This window comes from Ursus maritimus, unplaced genomic scaffold (genome assembly GCF_017311325.1).
Source record: "Ursus maritimus isolate PB19 unplaced genomic scaffold, ASM1731132v1 scaffold_17, whole genome shotgun sequence".
NCBI classification, from domain to species: Eukaryota; Metazoa; Chordata; class Mammalia; order Carnivora; family Ursidae; genus Ursus; species Ursus maritimus.
Genome location: NW_024424119.1, coordinates 50,372,222 through 50,396,083, shown reverse-complemented (window position 1 = coordinate 50,396,083; position 23,862 = coordinate 50,372,222). Strand labels below are relative to the sequence as shown.

Here is a 23,862-nt window from a genome sequence, read left to right as displayed (position 1 = left end):
CCTCAATACAAATACTTTTCTGCCTCTTAAGTTGTTTCCTCATAATCCCTTCTTAACTGAAGATTTCCTTTTCTTGGTTTCCCAAAGGAGATGAGTTGTTTCTTGCAACTGCCTAGTCCAAGTAACAATAAATGTATGCATGGGTAAAGGAATGAATGGAAGAGAAAAGGAATGTACGTTTTTGGTATATTGCTTTTCTGAGAAGTGTTTTTATGCACAGCGCTTAGGTGTCTGACAGTGTTCAGCGGTTAGTGCTAGTGCCTGTTTTACTTGTTCAATTAGCTTTGATTTGCTCTGTGGTAAGTGGGTAAACTGTTGGTAGTTTTGAGGTTTTTTTTTCCCTCTTTAGTCTGTGGATGTAAAGCAATTTATCTTTGTAAATTCTTTCTCTTAAGGAAGAGATTACTGTTTTTTTTTTCTTTTGCTCTGTTCATACAGGAAGTTGATATTAAACATCAGTCAACAAGTATGCAAATGTTTAAGGTCACACCAGCTCTCATGGATGTAACTTAATTGTACTTACATGTTAATTACATGTGCTATACCATAGGGGAATCATTCTTGTGCATTTTCCCCTTTTTAATAGGATACTTTGATTAAAATGAGGACAAAACCAGTACTAGCAATGTAGCTTTTATTCATGCTTATCTCAGTCCTTCAGACGTTAGTTTTGTGGCTTCCTTCAGTTTGTATGCTTTTTTAAGGAACTGAGGATACAACCAACATTGGGACCTAATTTATGGAAAACTAGCCAGATGTCTTTTGGTAGTGTTAATTCCATAGATCAAGTTGATTTTCTCGTATCAGTGATTTGATGTGGAATTTTCTGTTTTTTAGCACATGTAAAGCTGTTTTGAGCTTTGTGTTTTTAATGAATAAAATGTTGCTTATTATTACAGTCTGTCTTGATATTAACTTGAGATTGGCTGTATGATTTGGAAGATAATCAGTTGGATTTTCTTTAGGTCTCTTAGTTTGGATTTCCTTCCCACCCTAAGGAAATATAGGTATTAAACCATTTCATTTCTCTTGCAACACTATTGGGCTGTACTTAGTGTATATCTGTTTCTTAGTAAACTTTTTTTCCTTCAATCTTCTGGACAACTAGCGGGGGAAAAAATTCTGAATTTTTCTCTATAAGTGGAGGCTTTTCTTTGTCTTGGAAATGATTTTATCAGATGAGTTTAGTTGTGCTGTTCGTGTCTGCTGTATTTTTAAAGAAATTTAATTTTGTTTCTACTTCTTGGCATGAAATAGAAACTAAAATTAGACAAGCCAAGAACGTATTCCAGGAGCACCTTTTCTGAGGCTTTAGAGCCAAAATAAAAGATCAGAGGAAGAAAAATCACTGGAGCCATTTAATGGTCATAATGGAAAAGATTTGTTCTGGTAGAAAAGAAGACAGTTCACCTGTGTTTTTTAATTGACTAGAAGTTGTAGGTACTAAATAAAATAATAAGTGCATAGGATGTTCTACATCTAATTATGATTTCTCTATATCTAAATTGGAAGTGGTCAAATCATTAGTACTGGATTGAATCTGCATAACTGTTTTGTAGGAATAAAGATGAAATATATGAAAGAGAGTGGTCCAAAACATAACCTTTCTTAAAAAAGAGCTCAAATGGTTCTCATCCACAATAAAGATTTCAGAGAGGATCATAGGAGATAGAGATTCCGTATCTGGCCAAGTGGAAGAATGAATGATAAAAGGCAGGTGGATTGAATACTTAAGAATTTTTGTGGGGGAAGGGTTCTATAACTTGGGGATTGTTTGATCTCTTGGACAGTTCTTAAAGGTGACGTGTAGATAAAGAAATTGCACAAGGAATTGTGCAATTCTATAATAACCACTTTTATGAATTAATAGTTAATGTAATCTTTTTGGAACTCACTTTTATGTTTAGTCTGAGCCATCTCTGAGTTCTTCATATAAGGCTACTTGTTCAGCAAAATTGTACCTTTGCTTGAAATGCCTCCATAAAGCTTCAAAACTTCTCCTTTGCTTTTTTTTTTTTTCTGAGATTTAGTGAATAGCCTCATTCCAGACTCTACCTGATTTTATAGATTCTCATCATATATGATAGTCTTAATCCTTCCAGACTTACAATCTGTTCGTCTACTCACTCACCTTAGTGCTTGTTTCATTGATCGTTCTGTTTACCCAAGTTGGTTTTTTTGTTGTTGTTGTTGTATCTTTTTCAGGTACTGTAAGGAAAACTGAGCACCGTGTGGCAGTTAGGGACATACTGTGACATTATATAGGCTAGAAGAGTGTTGTCAGTGTTTTCAAGACGCTTTCTGATAATACCCAGCATTTTGTTTCTTGGGCCACAGGATCACATTCCCCTATGTCTCGTGAAACTAGTCTACAACAGTGCTGTCTGGTAGAAATAAAATGCTCAGAAACATGAACCTCGAATTGTCACATTTTAAACAAATAGGAACAGTTGAAATTAATTTTAGTAATATTTTGTTTAACCCAACTGCAACATGTAATCAGTATAAAATTATTAATGTAATATTTTGCCCTTTTTTTGGTACTGTCTGTGAAATGTGTGTATTTTACTTTTATGACACATCCCAATTCGGACTAGCCACATTTCAGGTGCTCAGTAGTTACATGTGGCTGTAGGCGTGCTATGGGAAGGTGCACATCTCTATGACTCCCTAGTCGCTTTACTAGAATTTCAGAGCTAAGAGAGAATCAGAGTTCTAGTTCCATACCCTTCTTACTTTACTGAGGGTATACTGAGCTGCACAGAGTTTATGGTCTGCCCGAGGATGTGCACCTAATCAATGACCATATAACTGTCCAGGGTTCACATCTATAACTACCATTTGTGTTTCCTCTATATAATACCCTCCATGCCCCTTTTGAGCTCTGTCTCAGATGCCACTTTCTCCATGCAGGGCTACTGGATTCCGCTGTCAGAATTATTAGCAATGATTAGAATGTACATAGCTGCTTACAGTTTTCCGAGTACCTTCATGTTCATTCTATCATTTACACAATCCTTGTGTAAGGCAGAACAAATATCAGAGCAGGACTTGAGGTTTAGGTGGGTTTTGCCACAGTGACTCAGTGGTATATACCTGCATTTATTTGCTATTAAAAATTCCCACTTTTGGGGCACCTGGGTGGCTCAGTTGGCTAAGCATCTGACTCTTGATCTCAGCTCAAGTCTTGAGCTCAGGGTGGTGAGTTCAAGCCCCTGGTTGGGCTCCATGCTGGGCATGGAGCCTGCTTAAAAAAAAAAAATTCTCATTTTGTTCCATTTCACCACTCTGTGTTGTATGATTGCAAATATGTCTGTCTCTGTCAGACTACAAGCTTCTTGAGGGCCAGGATCATGTTTGTTTATTTTTGTGTTCTCCATAGTCTTAAAACACTGTCTTGTATGTGATAGACGAACAGTTAAGGTTTGTTGAATCTAATTGTATACTGTTTTACCACAAACATTTCTTCACATGCCTCCTTTTGTCAAGTACTGTTCCCTATGGGTGCTAGGGATAGAATCTGATACTTCTCTGTGAGGGGCTCCCAATATAGTAAAGGAGATAGAGAGGTAAACAAATGATTGTTGCATGGTGTGTTAGGTGCTATAACAGAGGGTTCGTTCAGCATATTGGGGAATGTATTAAAAGTTTCACCAAGGAGGAAAATGAGAGGATGAGCAGAGTGTGTTCAGGTAGACAAAACAGGAAGGAGAGAATGTGGTAGCAGAATAAATACCATATGCAATAGTATAGCTTAATCTGAAAGAACATCGTTGGTTCAGGGAACTTTAAGTAGTTTGGTGTGGCTGGAGGTGGTGCTGGGAAGGCAGGCAGCGGCCAAATCATGGAAGACTAGGCTGATAAACTTGGATTTTTATCTTTTAGGTGGTACATAAATAGGCACTTTGTTGTTGTTTTAAGATTTTATTTATTTATTCGACACAGAGAGAGAGACAGCGAGAGAGGGAACACAAGCAGGGGGAGTGTGAGAGGGAGAAGCAGGCTTCCCGGGGAGCAGAGAGCCTGATGTGGGGGCTCGATCCCAGAACCCTGGGATCATGACCTGAGCCGAAGGCAGACGCTTAACAGCTGAGCCACCCAGGCGCCCCCGGATAGACACTTTGAAATGCTTTTATATTTTAGGGAAAAACAAATCATACTGTGACTTTGGGATGTTGTTTAAAATGTAGCTAACTGAGGTGCCTGGGTGGCTCGGTGAGTTAAATTTCTGCCTTCAGCTTGGGTCGTGATCTCAGGGTCCTGGGATCAGGCCCCATGTTGGGCTCCCTGCTTGACGGGGAGTCTACTTCTCCCTCTCCCTCTGCCCCTTCCTCCACTTGTGCGTGTGCGCTGTCTCTCTCTCTCTCAAATAAATAAATAAAATCTTTTAAAAAATTTAAGAAAATAAAATGTAGCTAACTAAAAAGAAAAGTAGATTCAAAGAAAACTATTACAGGGATACATTGTTGTATGTGGTAGGAATATGACAAAAATCATAAAGATGATATCTGAATAGAGTTTTGGAAACACTGCCGTAGACAGAGGAGTGCTCTTGAGAAATTTTTAAGAGGACTGTTACAGTAGGTTTTAGAAATATGATTCTGGCAGCATTTGTGGACCATGGTTTGGAATGGGCAAAAATGTCATAGAAGCAGTAGGCCAGGTGACATGAGAATTTAAAGTAAGGCAGTGACAAGTGATCGTGGTGTTTAAAAGGAGATGGGGACTCCTGGCTGGCTCAATTAGAAAAGCATGCGACTGGATCTCTGGGTCGTTAGTTCAAGCTTCATGCTGGGTGTACAGATTACTAAAAAAACAAAAAGAAAACAAAAAAACTTTAAATAAAAGGAGATGAGGGGCGCCTGGGTGGCACAGCGGTTAAGCGTCTGCCTTCGGCTCAGGGCGTGGTCCCGGCGTTATGGGATCGAGCCCCACATCAGGCTCTTCCGCTATGAGCCTGCTTCTTCCTCTCCCACTCCCCCTGCTTGTGTTCCCTCTCTCGCTGGCTGTCTCTATCTCTGTCAAATAAATAAATAAAATCTTTAAAAAAAAAAAAAAAGGAGATGAAGAAGGTATACTAGGCCCTGTTGACAGGTTAGGTCTAGGTTATGAGGAAGAGAGAAAAGTTCAGTGTAATCTCAGTTTCTAGCATAGATTACTTAGTAAATACTGTAACTAGATTAAAGAATGCAAGGGAGTTTGGTTTGCACTGTACTTGGTTTGAGATGCTGCCAAGTCAAGATTTGAGGTCGAGATGTCCAGATATCTTTTGGATTCACAAGCTGGTTAGGTAACAAATATTTATTGACTTTCAGATGTGCTCTAGACACTAATAGCTCTAATAGTAGTAAACTCAGAAGAGAGGCCTATACCACTGATTCTCAACTGGGGGTGATTGTGCCCCTGAGAAGATATTTGGCAGTGTCTGGAAACGTTTTTGATTGTCACAGCTAGGGAGTTGCCATGGGTATGTATTGGGTATAGAGGCCAGATATGATCCGAAACATCCTATAATGCATAGGACAGCAGCCCCTTGCAAGAAAGAATTATCGTAGTGCCATGGCTGAGAAACTCTGGCTTAGACTGAAGATATGGTTGTTTCCTTTTGGACTGTAAGGGTGTGAATATTATTATCATCTTGGATTCCAGCTCCTCATCCCCAGTGTTTTGTATTATAGTAGGAATTCTATACAAAGGCTATATAAAAAAATAATTTTATATAGAATTTTATTTCTTAAGCCAAGAGATTTTATAAATACTAGTATGTTAAAGTAAGTAAAGGAAATGGTAGGTTTTAGATAGTAGGGTCAGCTAAACAAAGAATCACAAAAATTCAAAACCTGGTGTATTTGAGGGACAAGAGGGGACAGAGACAGGAGCAGAGAATAGAATGGAATCCTGAGTATCTTGAAGAAAAGGTAGAGAAGGGAAATAGAGTCTTCTAAGAAGGGGGCTATGAACTCCTATTTGTTCAAGGATTAGGAACTAAATTGGGCACCGTGGGGAGAGATGGGTATAGTTTGCCCTAAAATTGGGTAAGATTGAGAATCTTGCCTCAGTGACTGTTTTGGAGCAGTAAGAGAAACCACACTTCATACAAACTAAACAGTAGAACAAAGCTGTGAAGGGCTTTGGAAGAAAGGACCACATGTCTTCATGGCAAGGCTGGGCTCCCTGAGCACTGTGTATGTATTTGTTTGACTTATGTAGAATTTGTATTGAGATTTCTTGGACTTATTTTTGTGTGTGCTTGGTTTGGACTTGTAAGGCTACTGTTGAACAGGGGAGATGAGAGGCAATGGCTTTGGCTTAGAGACTCAACTCCCTAAATCCTCAGTTGGGACTGCAGAAGTGGCAGTGACAGGAGACAGCTGTTATTTTACTCAAGGTAGTGTGCCTGGTCTTGGGTTGAAGTTGCTGCCTAAGTAGTTTACATTTGTTCTCTAGACACTTAGCAGTTTTGAGATTGGCAAGGTTTCACAGTTCTTGAGTTTATGGTCTACTGTTACTTCCAGGTCAGCACTGGGGGGTGTGGGCCTGTCACCAGGGGTGACTTGCAGTTCAAGGGGCATTTATGGGCTAGGAGAGCCACACATATATGGGTGCAAATTCTAGCACATTCACATATGGGAATCATGAGTCCCTCAGGAATTTGTGCTGTGATTAGTTTCAAAATGTTTATTTGTTCCAAAAAGGATATAGAATGGTTTACAAAGGTGTATTCAATATAGCAAGATAAATTACATATAGAATAAGTAAGAAAAATGAAGCAAAGAGAATGTAAAGATAGGAAACCAAGATGGAGCCAGCAGTAAAAGTAAAAATTGTATATAAAATAAAAGCTGTGATGATCGGATTACTTCTTTGAGATTAAACCCTACGTTTTCAAGGAGTCTACTGAAAGATAGAAACTGATCGACTAAAAAATTCACTAAGTCTAAAAGATGACAAACTCAAGCTTCTCAGGAAATCACATCTATCCTTGATAGAGCCAGAGACGTTCCTCCCCTGGGTCCTCCTTGAAGGTAACTGTTTAATAACAGCATCCTATGCATCTTGTTTATAGTCTACACAATGACAAGCTCTGTTTCTATAATGCCCCTTACCACAGGTGAATGGCATGACATTAAAGTGTAATTTGGGAAAAAGCAATTGGGAAAGGAGGGCAATATAACTCAGGGTGAGGACAGGCCTCCCTAAAGGACAGTTTGGCTTATTTCAGGGTGGAGTTTATAGTAGGTTTCTTTCTTTTCTTTTTTTGTTTGTTTGTTTTTTAAAGATTTTATTTATTCATTTGACAGAGAGAGAGAAAGAGAGCATGCACAAGCAGGGGAGGGGCAGGTAGAGGGAGAAGGAGAAGTGGGCTCCCTGCTAGGCTCCCTTCTCTGCAGGGAGCCCAGTACAGGGCTCTATCCCGGGACCCTGGGATCATGACCCAAGCCAAAGGCAGACGCTTAACCTACGGAGCTACCCAGGCACCCCTATTGTAGGTGTCTTTGGGTAACATTTTAGTAATTGTTCTTTAAAGGGGTGTACACAGTGCAGCCCCCAAATTTAGTAACCAACTTGGCAAGTAAAGAAATCAACATTGTACGAAGTAGAGAACTTTTCTCTTTCAGAAATGCATTGTGGAGAGAAGAATGGGAGATAGCTTCTTTGGTGGCTTGTGTCCAAGGATGTATGGGGGGAAATGTTCAAATTGTACTCCTGGTATGGGTTCTGATTCGCTGATAGAAGTTTGACCTGTTCTTCATGATCCTGGGGTCCTGAGATCAAGCCCCGTGTTAGGCTCTCTGCTCAGTGGGGAGTCTGCTTCTCCCACTCCCTCTGCTGCTCCCTCTGCTTGTGCTTTCTCTCTCTCTCTGTCAAATAAGTGAATAAAATCTTAAAAAATAAAAAACTTTAAAAAAAATAAAGAAGTTTGACCTGTTCTTATGTGAAATCCAAAAGGGAGTGTGGATGGGACAGGGCCTAATAGCATGCAGGTCTTATGGGCAGGACACAGAAAACTCTGCCCACTCTTGTACAGATTACAGCATAGCTCTTCTACAGATACATTGGTGGAATTCTCTTTGAGAAGGTTTGCTGAGTGTACCTAAAAAAATACTACAAATATTAATTAGGCAAGGCATTATACCTAAAAAAGGTAGGTAATGTCCCAAGATAGGTGCTTTAAAACATCACTGTATTGTTTTAGGGGTTCCTGGTTGGCTCAGTTGGTTAAGTGTCTGATTCTTGGTTTCAGCTCAGGTCGTGATCTCCAGTTTGTGAGATTGAGCCCTACGTTGAGCTCCGCACTCAGCAGGGAGTCTGCTTAAGATTCCCTCTCCCGCTCCTTCTGTTCCCCCCCCCCCGCCATTTGCCCATACTGAACATTTTATTTAAATTGAATCATATAGTATGTGGCCTTTTGTGACTGGTATAACGTTCTCAAGGCTCATCTACTTTGTAACGCGTACCATTACTTCATTTTGTTCTATGGTTCAATGATATTCCATTGTATGGATGTGTACCACATTTTGTTAATCCATTCATCTGGGTTGTTTCCACTTTTTTGGCTATTGTTAATAATGCTGTAGTAACACTGGTGTAAAGGTATTTATTGAGTCCCTGCTTTCAATTCTTTTGTCTTTATATCTAGTGTGTTAGTCCTGGGGAGGTGGTAATTCTCGTTAGCATTTCGAAGAACTGCCAGACTGTTTTCCATAGTGGCTGTCCCATTTTACATTCCTATCAGCAATGTGTGAGGGTTCCAGTTTCTCCACATTCTTGCTAGCACTTGTCATTTTTCGTTTTTAAAAACTTGTGGTCATCTCAGTATGTGTGAAGTGTTACCCATTGTGGTTTTGTTTGCCTTTATTTCCCTAATAACTAATGATACTGAGCATTTTTTAAATGCACTTATTGGCCATTTGTATATTTTCTTGGGAAATATGCCTGTTCAAGTCTCTTGCCTGTTTTTTTTTTTTTTTAGACTTATTTGAGAGAGAGAGAGAAAGCACTTGAGGGTAGGGGCAGAGGGAAAGGGAGAGAGAGAAACCTAAACAGACTCCTTGCTGAGCAGGGAGCTGGACACATGGCTTGATCTCACCACTCTGAGATCATGACCTGAGCCAAAACCAAGAGTGGGACTCTTAACCAACTCAGCCACCCAGGCGCCCCCTTTGCCCATTTTCTTAGTTGATTTTTTAAAAATCTTTTTGTTGAGTTTTAGTTCTTCCTATATTCTGGATATTAAACCTCTGTAAAATTTATGATTTCTAAATATTTTCTCCCATTCTGTGGGTTGGTTGTTTTTTCACTTTATTGATAATGTCCTTAGATGCACACAAGTTTTTTAATTTTGATGAAGTCCAGTTTATCTATTTTTTATCACTCATGCTTTTTTTTTAAAGATTTTATTTATTTTAGAGAAGGAGAGAGAGAGCACATGTATGAGCGGAGTGGGGGTGGAGCAGAAGGAGAGGGAGAGAATCTCAAGCTGACTCCGTGCTGACCATGGAGCCTGATGTGAGGCTTGATCTCACAATCCTGAGATCACGACCCTAGCTGAAATCAAGAGTCGGACGCTCAACTGACTGAGCTACCCAGGCGCCCCTATCGATCATTCTTTTGATACATCTAAGGCTTCATTGTCAAATCCAAGGTCAAGTAGATTTACTCATATGTTTTCTTCTAAGAGTTTCATAGTTTTAGCTCTTATATTTAAGTCATTCATCCTTTATGAATTAATTTTCGTAAATGCTGTGAGGTAGGAGTCCAGTTTCATTCTTTTGCATGTGGAAATCCAGTTGCCCCAGTACCACCTACTCGAAAGACTATTCTTTCTGGTAATATGTTTCTAATAAGTTTTTTGTATAGGTAATACATTCATATGTTTCCAAACTTAAAAGGTATAAAAGACTATAAATGTTAAGTCTTCCTTCGACCTCTGCCCCCAGCACCCAGTTCCCTTCCTTATGTTGGATCTTTCCAGAAACAACAGTTTAGGCATGTACAAGTAAGTATAAGCAAGCATGTGCATGTATATGGTTTTTTCTTTGATATAAGAGGTAGCATGAACATTATTTTGCATCTTGCTTTTTTTTTTTTTCCAGTTTAAGGCTGTTTCTAATTTTGACATTTTAGTGTGTTTTTTTTTTTTAAGAAATGTAGTAACTACTGGAAAATAGGAAAAATAATTTGATGCGTCTGTTTCCTTCCACGAAGAATAAATGTTTTTCATGCTTTTTTTAAAATTAAAAGAAATAAAGATGAAAGTGGAATTCCTTTTGCTTGACATCTCCAGCACCTGCTACTGTGGGCTTGGTGTATATCCTTCTAGGTCATGTTTTATAATTCAGTGTACACATATATGTAGTAGACTGAGGATATAACTGTGTGTGTATGTATAAAACTCTGCAGAGCACTTTGCATGCACTATCTTATTTAATCCTCAGAATGTCCAGGTAGGTATCTCTATTTTGTGAATGAGGAAACTGAGACACAGAAAAAGATCAAGTAACTTGCTCAGGGGTACACAGCTAAGGTAACAAACAGTAATCTAAGTAATAGGTAAAAGGTAGAGCTGATATTTGACCTCTGATTTTTTTGGACTTCAAAGTCTATGCTCTTAACCTTGGAACTCTACCATGGTATTAATTGGTATGCCCCTTTTCTTAGAGTATAAAATATTCTGGGAATGGTACTTGTTGATTAGGAATAAAGGACTATTCCCTCTCAGCCCTACTCTTTTTCTCCAAAATTTGACCTTCCAGCAGCATTGAACATAATTGATTACTCCTCATTTTCTTTGTTGCCCCTGCCCCTTGATCACTCCTCTCTCTCTTTTTTTTTTAAAGATTTATTTGAGAGAGAGAGAGCACGAATGGTGTGAGGGGCAGAGGGAGAGGCAGACCCCCCCCCCCCACCTCGCTGAGCAGGGAGCCTGACATGGGGCTCTATTCCAGGACTCCAGGATTATGACCTGAGTCAAAGGCAGATGCTTAACTGACTGAGCCACCTAGGTGCCCCTGATCGCTCCTCCTTTGAAACATTTTCTTCACTGGACTTTTAGGATACCACAGACTCATCGTTGCCTTTCTGTTTCACCAGTCTGTCTCTTTTGCTTGTTCCTCCTATTTTCCCTAACTTCTAAATATTGGTGTATCTTAAGGATCATTTCTTGATCTTATCCTTTCCTCTCTTTTTAGCTACCACTTTAGTTATCTCTTCTAGTCTCATGTATGTATGTATGTATGCATGTATATCCTGACAATTTCTAAATTGGTCTCTCTGGCTCAGATTCTTTTCCTTGAATTCAAGTCTCATTTGATCACTTGTTTACAGCACATCTGGGCACTTGGAAATCTGATAGGCATCTGAGACTTCATGTGTCAAAATCAGATTCTGACAGCCAAATAGTGGAAATAACCCAAATGTGTAGCAACTGGTGAATGGATAAGTAAAATGTGATGAATACATACAGTAGAATATTATTTATTTAGAAAAAAGAACAAAGTAAAAACACATTACAATATGGAAAAGCATGTAATGAAAAGCATTATATTAAGTGAAAGAAGCCAGTCACAAAAGGCCACATATCCAGATGTCCAGAGTGGGCAAAGCCATAGAGACAGAAAGTAGATAAGTGATTGCCTAGGGCTGTGGGGTGGGGTTGTGGGAGGGGACTACCAATGAGTACATAGCTTTTTGAGGGATGATGAAAGTATTTTTTTTTTTTGTAGCTTTGAGGAATTTTATTATTAAAAGCTAACACTCATATACTTCAACTAACAATAATGTAAAATTCATCACACATTTACTTCACTATTTAGCTTGACCTTCTAGTAAATCTTTAGCTTTATTTATTTTGGCTGCTATATAAGGAGATCCTCCCTTGTCTGGATAATTTATTTTTATTTTATTTTATTTTATTTTTTTAAAGATTTTTTTTTTTTTAAAGATTGTATTTATTTATTTGACAGAGAGAGACAGCGAGAGAGGGAACACAAGCAGGGGAAATGGGAGAGGAAGAGGAAGGCTCCCAGCAGAGCAGGGACCCTGATGCGGGGCTCGATCCCAGGACCCCGGGATCACGCCCTGAGCCGAAAGCAGACGCTTAAGGACTGAGCCACTCAGGCGCCCCTTGTCTGGGTAATTTAAAAACATAATTCATCGATGAGCAGCTCTTATTTTTCATTTATTGGCAGTAGTATGCCTCGTATTAATGCTGCTTCTCGTTTTGTCATTTTGGGTTCCAACCCACTTCTGTAAGGCATCACTGAAGGCAGATTTTGGTAGATGTTGAAAAACTTGTTTCACTGGAGGCTCCATATGTTTCATGGCTTGCGAAACATAACATCCTGCAGCAGCAATGGTCAGTCCAACTGCTGCTATTGTACTGGCCATGGCTGTGGCTCGGCTCCCTGGCCTTCATTGAGAGCAAGGTTCATCCCAGTTCAAAGGTCTCTGCCACCAATTCCTATGCCTCTACCAGACAGTGACACAGCCATCACCAGCAAGCACTGAAAATGTTCTAAAATTAATTATGGTGATGGTTCCGAACACTGAGTATACTAAAAAAACAACTGAATTTTGTGCTTTATTTTTTTTTTAAGATTTATTTATTTATTTGACAGAGAGAGAGAGAACAAGTAGGCACAGAGGCAGGCAGAGGGAGGAAAAGCAGGCTCCCCGCTGAGCCCGATGCGGGGCTCGATCCCAGGACCCTGGTATTGTGATCTGAGTCGAAGGCAGATGCTTGACCAACTAAGCCACCCAGGCGCCCCCTGAATTTTGTGCTTTAATGGGGTATTTTTTGGTATATGAATTATATCTCAATGAGGTTGTTAAAAAATCAAATTCCTGGTTCCCCATCCCCCAAACTAAACTCAAACAAATAAAAACAATCTGCCCATGCAAGAAATAATTGATAAGCTGGACGTCATTAAAATTAAAAATGTTTGCTTTGTAAAAGACACTGTCAGGAGAAGAAGACACATTTGATAAAGGACTTTTTTTTTTTTTTTAAAGATTTTATTTATTTGGCAGAGATAGAGACAGCCAGCGAGAGAGGGAACACAAGCAGGGGGAGTGGGAGAGGAAGAAGCAGGCTCATAGCGGAGGAGCCTGATGTGGGGCTCGATCCCGGAACGCCAGGATCACGCCCTGAGCCGAAGGCAGACGCTTAACCGCTGTGCCACCCAGGCGCCCCTGATAAAGGACTTTTATCCATAATATGCAAAGAAATCTTAAAATTCAACAATAAGAAAACAGTTCCATTAAAAAATGGGCAAAGACCTGAGCAGACACCTCACTAAAGATTTACAAATGACAAGCATATGAAATGGTGCTCCTCATCATACATCATTAGGGAAATAAATGCAAATTAAAGCAGTGTTATACCACTACAAGGCTATTAGAACAGTCAGAATCCAGAACACTGATATCACCAAATGTTGGCAGAGTTGGGGAGCAACAGGAACTCTCATTCATGCTTGATGGGAATGCAGAATAGTACAGCCACTTTGGAAAATTGTTTGGCAATTTCTTGCCAGACTCGTACTGTACAGTCTAGCAGTCATGCTCCTTGCTATCTACCCAAATTAATTGAAAACTTGTGTTCACCAAAAACCTACACATGGATTTTTATGGTAGCGTTATTCATAACTGCTAAAATTTGGAACCAACCAACATGTCCTTCAGTAGGTGAATGAATAAATAAACTGGTACATCAAGACATTGAAATATTATTTAGCACTAAAAAGAAATGAGCTATCAAGCCATTAAAAAACATGAAGGGACCTTAAATGCATATTATTAAGTGAAAGAACTGAATCTGAAAAGTCTACTTATGTATGATTTAAACTGTATGACACTCTGGAAAAGACAAAACTATGATGGCAGTAAGATCAGTGGTTTCCAGGGTTTGGGGAAGGGAAGGATGAATAGATGAAGCACAGAGGATTTTTAGGGCAGTGAAACTATTCTGTATGATACTATAATTCTGTATATATGTCGTTATACATTTGTCCAAACCCATAGAATGTACAACACTCAAAAATGAACCCTAATGTAAACTATGGACTCTGCAGAGTAATGATGCATCAGTGTAGGTTCATAAGTAACAAATGTACCGCTCTGATACGGGATGTTGGTAGTAGAAGAGGCTGTATGTATGTGTTTGTGAGCAGCAGATACATGGGAATTCTCTGCGTCTTCTCAATTTTACTGTAAACCTAAAACTGTTCTAAAAAATAAATTCTATTTAAAAGAAAAAAACTACAATAGGAAAATCTTTCCTTGGAGTCTTAACTATCTCAATAATGACTATTAACACCCTTGGAGTTACTTAAGCCAAAAAAATTTTTTAAAGATTTATTTATTGGGGTGCCGTGGTGGCTCAGTCAGTTAAGCGTCTGCCTTCAGCTCAGGTCATGATCCCAGGGTCCTGGGATCAAGCCCCATGTGGGGCTCTGTGTTCAGTGGGGAGCCTGCTTCTCCCTTTCCCTCTGCCTGCCGCTCTGCTTGCTTGTGCATGTGCTCTCTCTCTCCATCTCTCTCTGTGTCAAATAAATAAATCTTAAAAAGAAATATTTATTTATTAGAGAGAGAGATCAAGAGCACACGAGTTGGGGGAGGGACAGAGGGAGAAAATCTTCAAGCAGACTCCCTGCTGAGCACGAAGCCCAAAGTAGGGCTTGATGTCACGACCCATGAAATCATGACCTGAGCCAAAACCAAGAATTGGATGCTTAACCGCCACCCAGGCATGCCTTAAGCCAAAAACATTGAGTCATCCTTGATTCCTTTCTTTCAATGCTGTCTTTCCAATTGTTCTTAAATCTAGTGGATTCTCCATGCAGAAAACATCTGGAATCTGTTCACTTGTGACCACTTCCTACTTTGATGATGCTGGTCCAAGCCAGTATTAACTTTTACCTACATTATTGTAGAAGGCCCCTAAGTGGTATCCCTGCTTCTGCCTTTACCTCTTTCCTATCCCTAAGTTCCTCATGGCCCATAAAACATAGCAGACATAAGATCATAATCACTGCTCTGCTTAGGGCCTCCCAATGGCTTCCTGTTAAAAGCCAGGTCCTTACATTCACCCCCAACGACCTAACAATGTTCTGTGGTGCTCTCCTGTTTTTCTTATTCAATCCACTAACCACTCCAGCTTTTCGTGTTTCTCAGACAGCAAGCGTGCTTTCATCCAAGCATTTTGTACTTACTGTTTTCTCTGGCTGTAATGCTTTTCCCCCGTAACATTACCTTTTTCTGAGTTTTGCTCAAAAGTCACTTTATCAGTAAGGCTACTGTGCTTACCCCATTTAAGATGTCAGTACCACCTCCCACCTCTGCCACTATTTACTCCCGTTACAGTGTTTCATTTTTCTTCATTCCTCTTACCACTATCTGAAAAAGTAGTATGAAAAAATATTTTTAACTTATTTCTTTATTTTCTGTACCTCTCCTCATTAGAGTTTAAGCCCCTTGAGAGCAGGGCCTTTAGTCTGTTTGATCATTACTATTTATTTAGTTTGTTTCTAGAATTACTGGTATCATATTAGGCTCTCAATAAATATTTGCTGTGCTGAACAACTAAATATTCAAGATAGTACAGTGGAAAGAGGTAGGTAACCTGGATTACAGATCTGTTGCTAAGATTAAGTAGTTTAGTGACCTGAGTGCTTGTGAGTCTCAGTCTTATCATCTGGGTCAAGTGAAAGATTTGACATAGGTGGTTTTTAATGCAGTGAGATAATAGAAATATCTATCTATCTATCTATCTATCTAGGAATATCTTTTGTTCTAAAGAGGTGACTCTGGGTGGGCTCCCAGATGGCTCCTAGATATAGACTGCTCAGTGGAAAAACCAAACCATGATTAGAAGCTTGGCATTTTCAGTCCTGCCCCCCATTCTCTTCAGAAGGGAGAAGGGCTGAAAATGGAGTTGATGATGGATCATGTCTACATGTTGAAGCTTCCATAAAATCTCTGAAGTATGGGGTTCAGAGAACTTCCATCTGAATGTTCATTCATATCCTTTGTCATGTTCTTAAATGTAAACTGGTAAATGTAAGTCAATGTTTTCCTGAGTTCTGTGAGCTGCTCTAGCAAATTAATCAGACCCAAGGAGGAGATCTTTGTAACCTCCATAACCTTTGATCTGCAGCTGGTTGGTCAGAAGCACAGATGATAATCTGAGCTTGTGACTGATGTCTGGTGCGCGGGGGGGAGGGGGGTGGCGCAGTCTTGTGGGACTGAGCCCTTGTGGGATCTGATGTTATCTCTGTGTGGATAGTGTCAGAATTGAGTTAAATTGTAGGATAACCAGCTGGTGTCACAAGGAGTTGCTTGTTGTGGGGAAAAAACCTCCTCGTATTCGGTGACCAGAAGTGTGAGTGTTCTGTGTGACTAGTACAGGAGACACACAGGAAAGAAGCACACACTAGGGAAGAACTGGATTTTTCCCTACAGAGGAAAGAAAAAGGTGGGTTTTTTTTTCTTTTAGAAATGTAAGCCAGAATTTTTTAATTGAAGGAACCTTGAGAAACCATCTTTCTTTATAAAGTTATGGCTCTGAGTCCAGAAATACTGTTTCACTCACTGGTATCTATTCCTGTTATGAATAGTGGAAGGATTATTGGAAGGACTAAGGCTTGTTTGGTGAAGCGTCTGAGGGTTGTGGGAAATTCAACACAAGAAGGAGCTAGCTACTCAGGGGCCCAAAGCCGGAAGGACTCCAGGCCAAAAGAAAGATCTTGCCTTTGGGGTTCTATTTGAAGCTCAGGAATTTAGCCTAGGAATAAGAACAAACTGTTTTATTTTGAAATTTTCTAAGCAGCTGTATTTCCCCTCTTTTTCTTTTGAGGGACTTCCGCTAACCCCCCTCCCCCTCCCCCACCCCGGTCGGTTGTCTGTCATTGTGAGTTATCTCCTATGCTTGGCTCTGTGTGAGGTAGCTATTGTTGTTAAAGTTTGTCTCTTATATGTTTAGGTAGATTGTAGCGTTTAGTTAGATTTTTATTTTTTTATTTTATTTTTTTAGATTTTATTTTTTAAAGTAATCTGTACACCCAATGTGAGACTCAAACTTACAACCCCAAGTTCGAGAGTCACATGCTCTACCAACTGAGCCAGCCAGGCATCCCTAGCATTTAGATTTCTTAATTTTTTCTTATGACTTTATTTCTTAGAGAGAGAAAGAATGAGAGAGCATGTGCGCATGTGTTGGGGAGGAGCAGAGGGAGGACAAGCCGACTCCGTGCTTAGCATGGAGCCCAAAGTGGGGCTCAATCCCACAACCTTGAGATCACGACCTGAGGCGAAACCAAGAGTTGGAGGCTCAACTGACTGCACCATCCAGGAAGCCCTTAGATTTCTTAATCATTTCATTATGCTTGTGGTGGTATTGTTGTTGTTGTTGTTTTTAAGTAAGCACTACATCCAACATAGGGCTTGAACTCATGACCCTGACAAGCCAACAAGGTGCCCCTTTTAAATTAATTAATTTTTAGTTTTTAATATTTTTTAATGCTTGTGTAGTGTAATTTCTCCCTTCTTGGCAGACCTATCATAAAATCTGGTAGGGCCTCTGACTGTACTATGAATTGGTCTCAGATGGAATGTAGGTTCTCCCCCAGTTCTCCATGCATAGCAGGACTGTACACTTCCTTCTTCACTGCATTGTTGTGAGGACCATTTTCTTTCCATGAAATCTTTTGCTACGAGTGTTTTAGGAGGACAAGTATTTTTTAAATGCAAACACTTAGAGTTCTTTTTAAAAAGTAGGGTGATTCCTCAATTTTAGGTTTACATTTTGTAATTAATTTTAATCTTTTAATTTTGAGATAACTGGATTTATTTGTAGTTATAAGAAGTAATACTGAGAGATCCCATGTACCCTTCACTCAGTTTTCCCTAGTAGTAAGGTCATGTAGAACTATAGTAAAAATACCACAACCAGGATATTGACATTAATACAACCCATGATCTTGTTTAGATTTCTCCAGTTTTACTTGTACTCATTTGTGTGTGTGTGTTTGTGTTTATTTCTCTGCAATTTTATTACATCTGTAGTTTTATTTATCCAACACCGTATTCAAGGTACTTCCATTACCACAAGGATTCCTCATTTTGTCCTTTTATAACCAGACCCACTTCCTTCCTGCTGCCCCTAATTTGTGGACCCCTTGCAACCACTAAGCTGGTCTCCATTTCTATAAATTCGTTATTTCAAGAATGTTATATAAATGGAATCATACAGGGGCACCTGAGTGGCTCAGTCGGTTAAGCATCTGCCTTGGGATCAGGTCATGATCCCAGGGTCCTGGATCTAGCCCCACATCAGGCTCCTTGCTCAGCGGGGAGCCTGCTTCTCCTTCTCCCTCCACCTGCCATTGCCCCTGCTTATGGTCTCTCTCTCTCTCAAATGGATGAATAAAATCCAAAAAAAAAAAAAAAAAAAAAGGAATCATACATATGTAAGTAACCTTTTGGATTAGGTTTTTTCTCACTTGGCATAAATCTCTTGAGATTCATCCAGGTGTGCCAATAGTTTCTTGTTATTGCTGAGTAATGTTCCATGGAATAAATATAGCACAATTTGTTTAACTCTTCACTTGTTGAAGGACACTGATTTATTTCCAGTTTTTGACTGTTATGAATTAAGCTTCTATGGACATTTGTGCACAGATTTTTATGTGGACATAAATTTTCATTGCTAAGAGTACAGTGCTAGGTCCATATGGTGAGTGCATGGTTTGCAATTTACTGTGTTTATTTTTTTTAAAGATTCATTAATTCATTTTGGAGGTCGGGGGAGGAGGGGCAGAGGGAGAAGGAGAGAGACACCCAAGCAGACTCAGCGCTGAGCTTGGAGCCTGCTGCAGGGCCTGGTCTCCCAACCCTGAGATCATGACCAGAGCCAAAACCAAGAGTTGGGTGCTCTACTCCCTGTGCCACCCTGGTGCCCTTGCAATTTACTTTAAAAATTAGTAGATAAAAATCTTCTCCTATTAGAATTATTTACTCTTACATTTGCTTGGTGAAAAGTATTCTACAGTTTCTTTAAAGCTGTTTTCTAGAACCTATTGTCTGTGTAGGCAGGGAGTTTGCATTTTGGAATAGCCATTGTATCGTCCTCGGGCATTATGAGATGAAGGTGAAAGCTGATGAGTCAAACCACAGAGTCATTAAACTGTAGTTTTCCTTCCCTATGAAACAATATATGTATTAGTTCTTGTCTTTTTTGCATTTGATCCTTAGTTATAATATTGTAGTGAAAGGTTGCATTTTATTTTCTCTTCTTACAGCGGCTATGTGACTATGTTTGTGACCTCCTCTTAGAAGAGTCAAATGTCCAGCCAGTATCGACACCAGTAACAGTGTGTGGAGACATACACGGACAGGTAAAATTTCATGAGCAGATTTTTAGCTTTTGTACTGTTCATAGTCCATGTGTGTTTCCACTTATGCTGCAAAAAAGCCACCAGAAAAACAAGAAACAAAAACATCTGGTCATTTGATAGATTGCCTCAGTCTGTGTGACACTAATGCTTCCTGGTTACTATTACAGTGAGTAAAAGCAGTGGTCAGATTATTCATGGAGTTTGTTGAAATTATACTTGCAAAGTGGATAGAATGCAGCATTATTGCTCTGTGAAGTGGGGAGAGAGAAAATAAATGTGGACAGCTCACACTGATTGTGATTAACAGGAGGTGCTTTGGTTTTAGGTGCTGATTTTCTATTCTGTTTTCTATTCTATTCATTTCTATTTATTCATTCTATTCACTCACATCACATTTTATTGAAAATGTATCATTTCCTTAGTGGGAATGAGAATAACGAAGGTTCAGAAAGATAAAATTGTTGGTGCATGATTTTACAGCAAGTCACTACTAGAATAGGAAAAAGATTAGTCTCGTTTTTTCACCTGCTGGGTTTTTGTTTTTAAGAGTTTCAAGGCAGTGGCAGGAGGAGTATACCTCATCTTTAGACTCTTACTGTCAGCGTGTAGCCCAGTTGGAAACCCTCTGTGTATTTGTAGAGGTGTTTTGTGTGTATGTATATATTTTTTTTAACTGGGAATGAAAGCTGAACGGAACACTCAACTCAGCCTGCTGTATGCGTACAATGGAGTTGTGGCTATAAGACATTATTGTAAACAATATATTTATCAGTGCCAGCAGGACTTGTGTCATCTGTGCAATGTCCCTGCCTTGAATAGACTGCCTCAAGGAGCAGAAATGTGTGTAAATTGGTTGTGATTGGTGGCTGCTCCGTGAATTAAGTTCTATTTTGACCACTTTAGAGGGTTCTTTTCTTTTTTGGTTTTCAATTCGTTCTCTTGGTGGTTGAGGTCATAATAAATCTGGCATTTGCATGTTATCAGCTTCTAAATAGAGAGCCCATTATGTCATCTCTGATCTGTTGAAAAATTGATTTATTTATGAGAGGTGGCGGGGAGGGGCACAGGGAGAGGAAGAGAGAACTGAAGCTGACTCGGTGCTAAACATGGATCCCGAGGCAGGGCTCGATCTCACAACTGTGAAATCATGTCCTGAGCTGAAACAAAGAGTTGGACGCTTAAATGACTGCGCCACTCAGGCACCCCATCTATCTTTTAAAATCTTACTTCTCTAGAGTAGACTTAAGGAGTGCATTTCTTCAAATTTCCATATAACTTCTTTCCAAAAATATAATAAACATTTGTATTTTGCTAAGATAAATGATATTAATATAAGCATGCCATAACACATTCCCACAAACTGAAATAAACCAATAATGTTTTCCCCTGATTATAATATTAAAATTGATGGATTACCTGGGTTATCAAGACTTTTTAGTACGTAATTTACAGCCACTTTTTAGTACGAAATTTACAGCCATGATCAAAGGTCAGGAAATTAGAGACAACTTCAAACTACTAAAATTAATTAAAATAATAAAACTTTACTTCTGTAGTACATATACACGTTCAGTCAAACGTACAATTCTAGGTAACATTTTCTTGTGTTTTGAAGGTTAACAAAGTGCTTTTTCACATACTCCATGTCATATTTTTTCAAGAGTTCTGTGAGATTGGATTATTTTGTAGAAAAGGAAACTTAGACTGAAAGACTGAAGAATTAGCCCAAACTCACACAGCTACTAAGGAACATAGTTGAGATTTGAAGCTTAACTTTGGTGCTGGTGTCCATGTTATTTTTAATTATTTTTATTAAAGTATAGTTGATTTAATATGGGTTACGTTGTTTTCAGGTATAAGCCCATGTTATTTTAAGACTACCACCAAAGTGAACATTGTTTCTCTTATAACTTGACCCTTTATATCACTTGCTAATCAAAAGCATGGGACTTTCAGGAGCTTCCAAATGTAAGGTGTATCCTTTGGAATTTGTAGAGTTGTCGTCCCTTTGGGCCAGTTCTGGCATTGTAAGATTGGGTTATGAGTGGAAATAAACTCATTAAAAAATTTTGGAAAGCATAAAGTGCTGAGAAGCATTGAAACAGTGTAATCTAGTGAGGAGATTGTAGACTTCATTGTCAGAGCGTGGTTTAAGTCCTGGCGTGGCTGCATATTAACTGTTGAAGAAGTCACTTTGGCTAGGTCACAAGTTTTTTTAGGTATGGTCTATGGACCTTCAAAGGTTTGTAAGGTGGTACAAAATCTATTGAGGGTAAAACTTCAGGTATCTCGGCATGAATCAAGGGAGTAGCACCAGACTATGCTGGTTGTCATTGTATTCTTTACCAGCATACACGCACAATAAAATAAAATGCCAGGATCACTTAAGAATGTCCTTGACGATGATACTTACCTGGCAGGGGAGATACTGTGATCACAAAGAATGTCCTTGGTGAAGCAGTAATATTAATTGTAATTCTCAACCCTTGAGTTGATACATCTTTTGAATAGTCCTGTGATGGAAACAGGAAGTATGCTTAGAGCACATCTGCTGCATACCAAAGAAAAATGGTTTGCTTAAGGAAAATACGTGTGTAGTTGTTTGTGTCACAAACTGAAGTAGCTTCTTTTTTTTTATGGAATGCTATTTTTACTTGAGAGAATGAATGACAAGCTGTGGGTATTTGGCAACCATCTTTGCAACGGTGATGGAGTGAGCCGGTCACTTCAAGGAAAACAATTGACAATATTTGTTGCCAGTGACAAAATTTGAGTTTTCAAATCAATAATTAGAATTTTAGAAAATTTGAGCCTACCATCATGATGGTGGGCTGTGAGCTTCTGATATTTAAAGACTTTTCTGTTGGTGGTGATATTCACAAATATGTTTTTTTGGTGATCTATAATGAAATATCATTTCTGTTTTCCAAATGACCAGTGTATTAGCCACTGAGAGTGTTAGACCAGTCTACCTAACAGAATAGGAAAAAGACCATTTATCAAGTATTGATATATTAAAAGAATATGCACCATTATCTCTAAAGATTATTAAAATACTCTTCCTTTTTGTAAAATACACTTGTGTGAAGCTGGATTTTCTTCATATGCTCTCATCAGTATATCCCAACAGATTGAATGCAGAGGCAGATTATGAAAATCTAGCCATATTCTGTTTACCCAGACATTAAATTTGTTTTGTTTTTGAAAACATTGTTTATTTTTCATTAGAAATATGTATATGTTACTATTTAATGAGTTGTTACTGATTTAAAAAATTAAATATTAATGATTAGTTTTAATTTCTGTTATGGTCAATAGCAGCTGATATAAGCTATATAAGCAAAAGCTTTTTGGGCACCTGCAATTTTTAAGACTATGAATGGGTACTGAAACTAAAAAGTTTAAAAACTACTGAGCTTGCTAACTGCTTCCTTGTCTCTAATGATGGAATAAAATCCATTTCTCAGGATTGCTTTTATTTTAAAATGAGATTTACAGGGGCACCTGGGTGGCTCAGTTAGTTAAGTGCCCAACTCTTGGTTTCAGCTTAGGTCATGATCTTAGGGTCATGAGATTGAGCCCCACGTTGGGCTCTGCACTCAGAATGGAGTCTGCTTCTCTCCCTTTCTCTCTGCTCCTCCCCCCACTCCTGCGCACGCTCTCTCTCTCTAAAATAAATAAATAACTCTTTTAAAAAATTAAAAAATAAAATGAGACTTACAGAGTGTTCATGATGTGGAAAACATATAATAGATGGTAGAAATTATTTGTGAAATGATGAGGTGAGCTTCCAGTAATGTAGGACAAGCTTAATTGTCTGCACATGTTCTCAGTAAATGTTTATTATGTTAAAGAATTTTGGAAAAAACTTCCATTGTGGAGTAGGAACTGTTGGGTGCCTGAAGCAGAATATTTGATCATGTATTAAATATATATAGGGTAAGTGGAAACTTATAAAAATTTTTATTTAAGAACATATTTCTATAGCTATCAATAGATAAGTTTAAGGACACCCGCTCTTCCACCATACCTTTACAAAAGCAACTGTTTTATAAAACTTTTAAATGTTCCCTTTCTGACTCTGTGTGTATACATAGTAAAATTGTGTAGTTTATTATAGGTATATTTTCGTGTTCCATTCTTTTCCCTAATTGTTTTTCCATTTTGCTTCATAGTTTCCATTATAGTCATTATTCATGATTGGTCCAGGTCTTTTGAGTTGGTAGATCATACTTTATTAAAATAGCCTCTTGTGTTAGTCATGAAGTTTGTTTCTTTTATTATTATAAATGATGTTGTAACACATTTTCTGTATATTCACACAGCATTTATTTATTTATTTATTTATCTAAATACTTATTTATTTAATTTTTTGCCCGTCGGATATAGTCACAGAAGTGACTAGACCAGAGTAACACACATACGTGTGTGTGTATATATTCACTTATACACACACACACACACA

The 23,862-nt window shown here is 38.7% G+C and overlaps 1 protein-coding gene across 2 annotated transcripts in view; it reads left to right on the top strand.

Moving 5' to 3' along the window:
* Positions 1–23,862, top strand: part of PPP6C (protein phosphatase 6 catalytic subunit) — a 34,565-nt gene that overhangs the window by 1,024 nt on the left and 9,679 nt on the right. For both annotated transcript variants that reach the window (XM_040631880.1, XM_040631879.1), the window contains exon 2: positions 19,302–19,397. In XM_040631880.1, the coding sequence (XP_040487814.1) occupies positions 19,302–19,397 (96 nt within the window). The remainder of the gene's footprint in view (positions 1–19,301; positions 19,398–23,862) is intronic.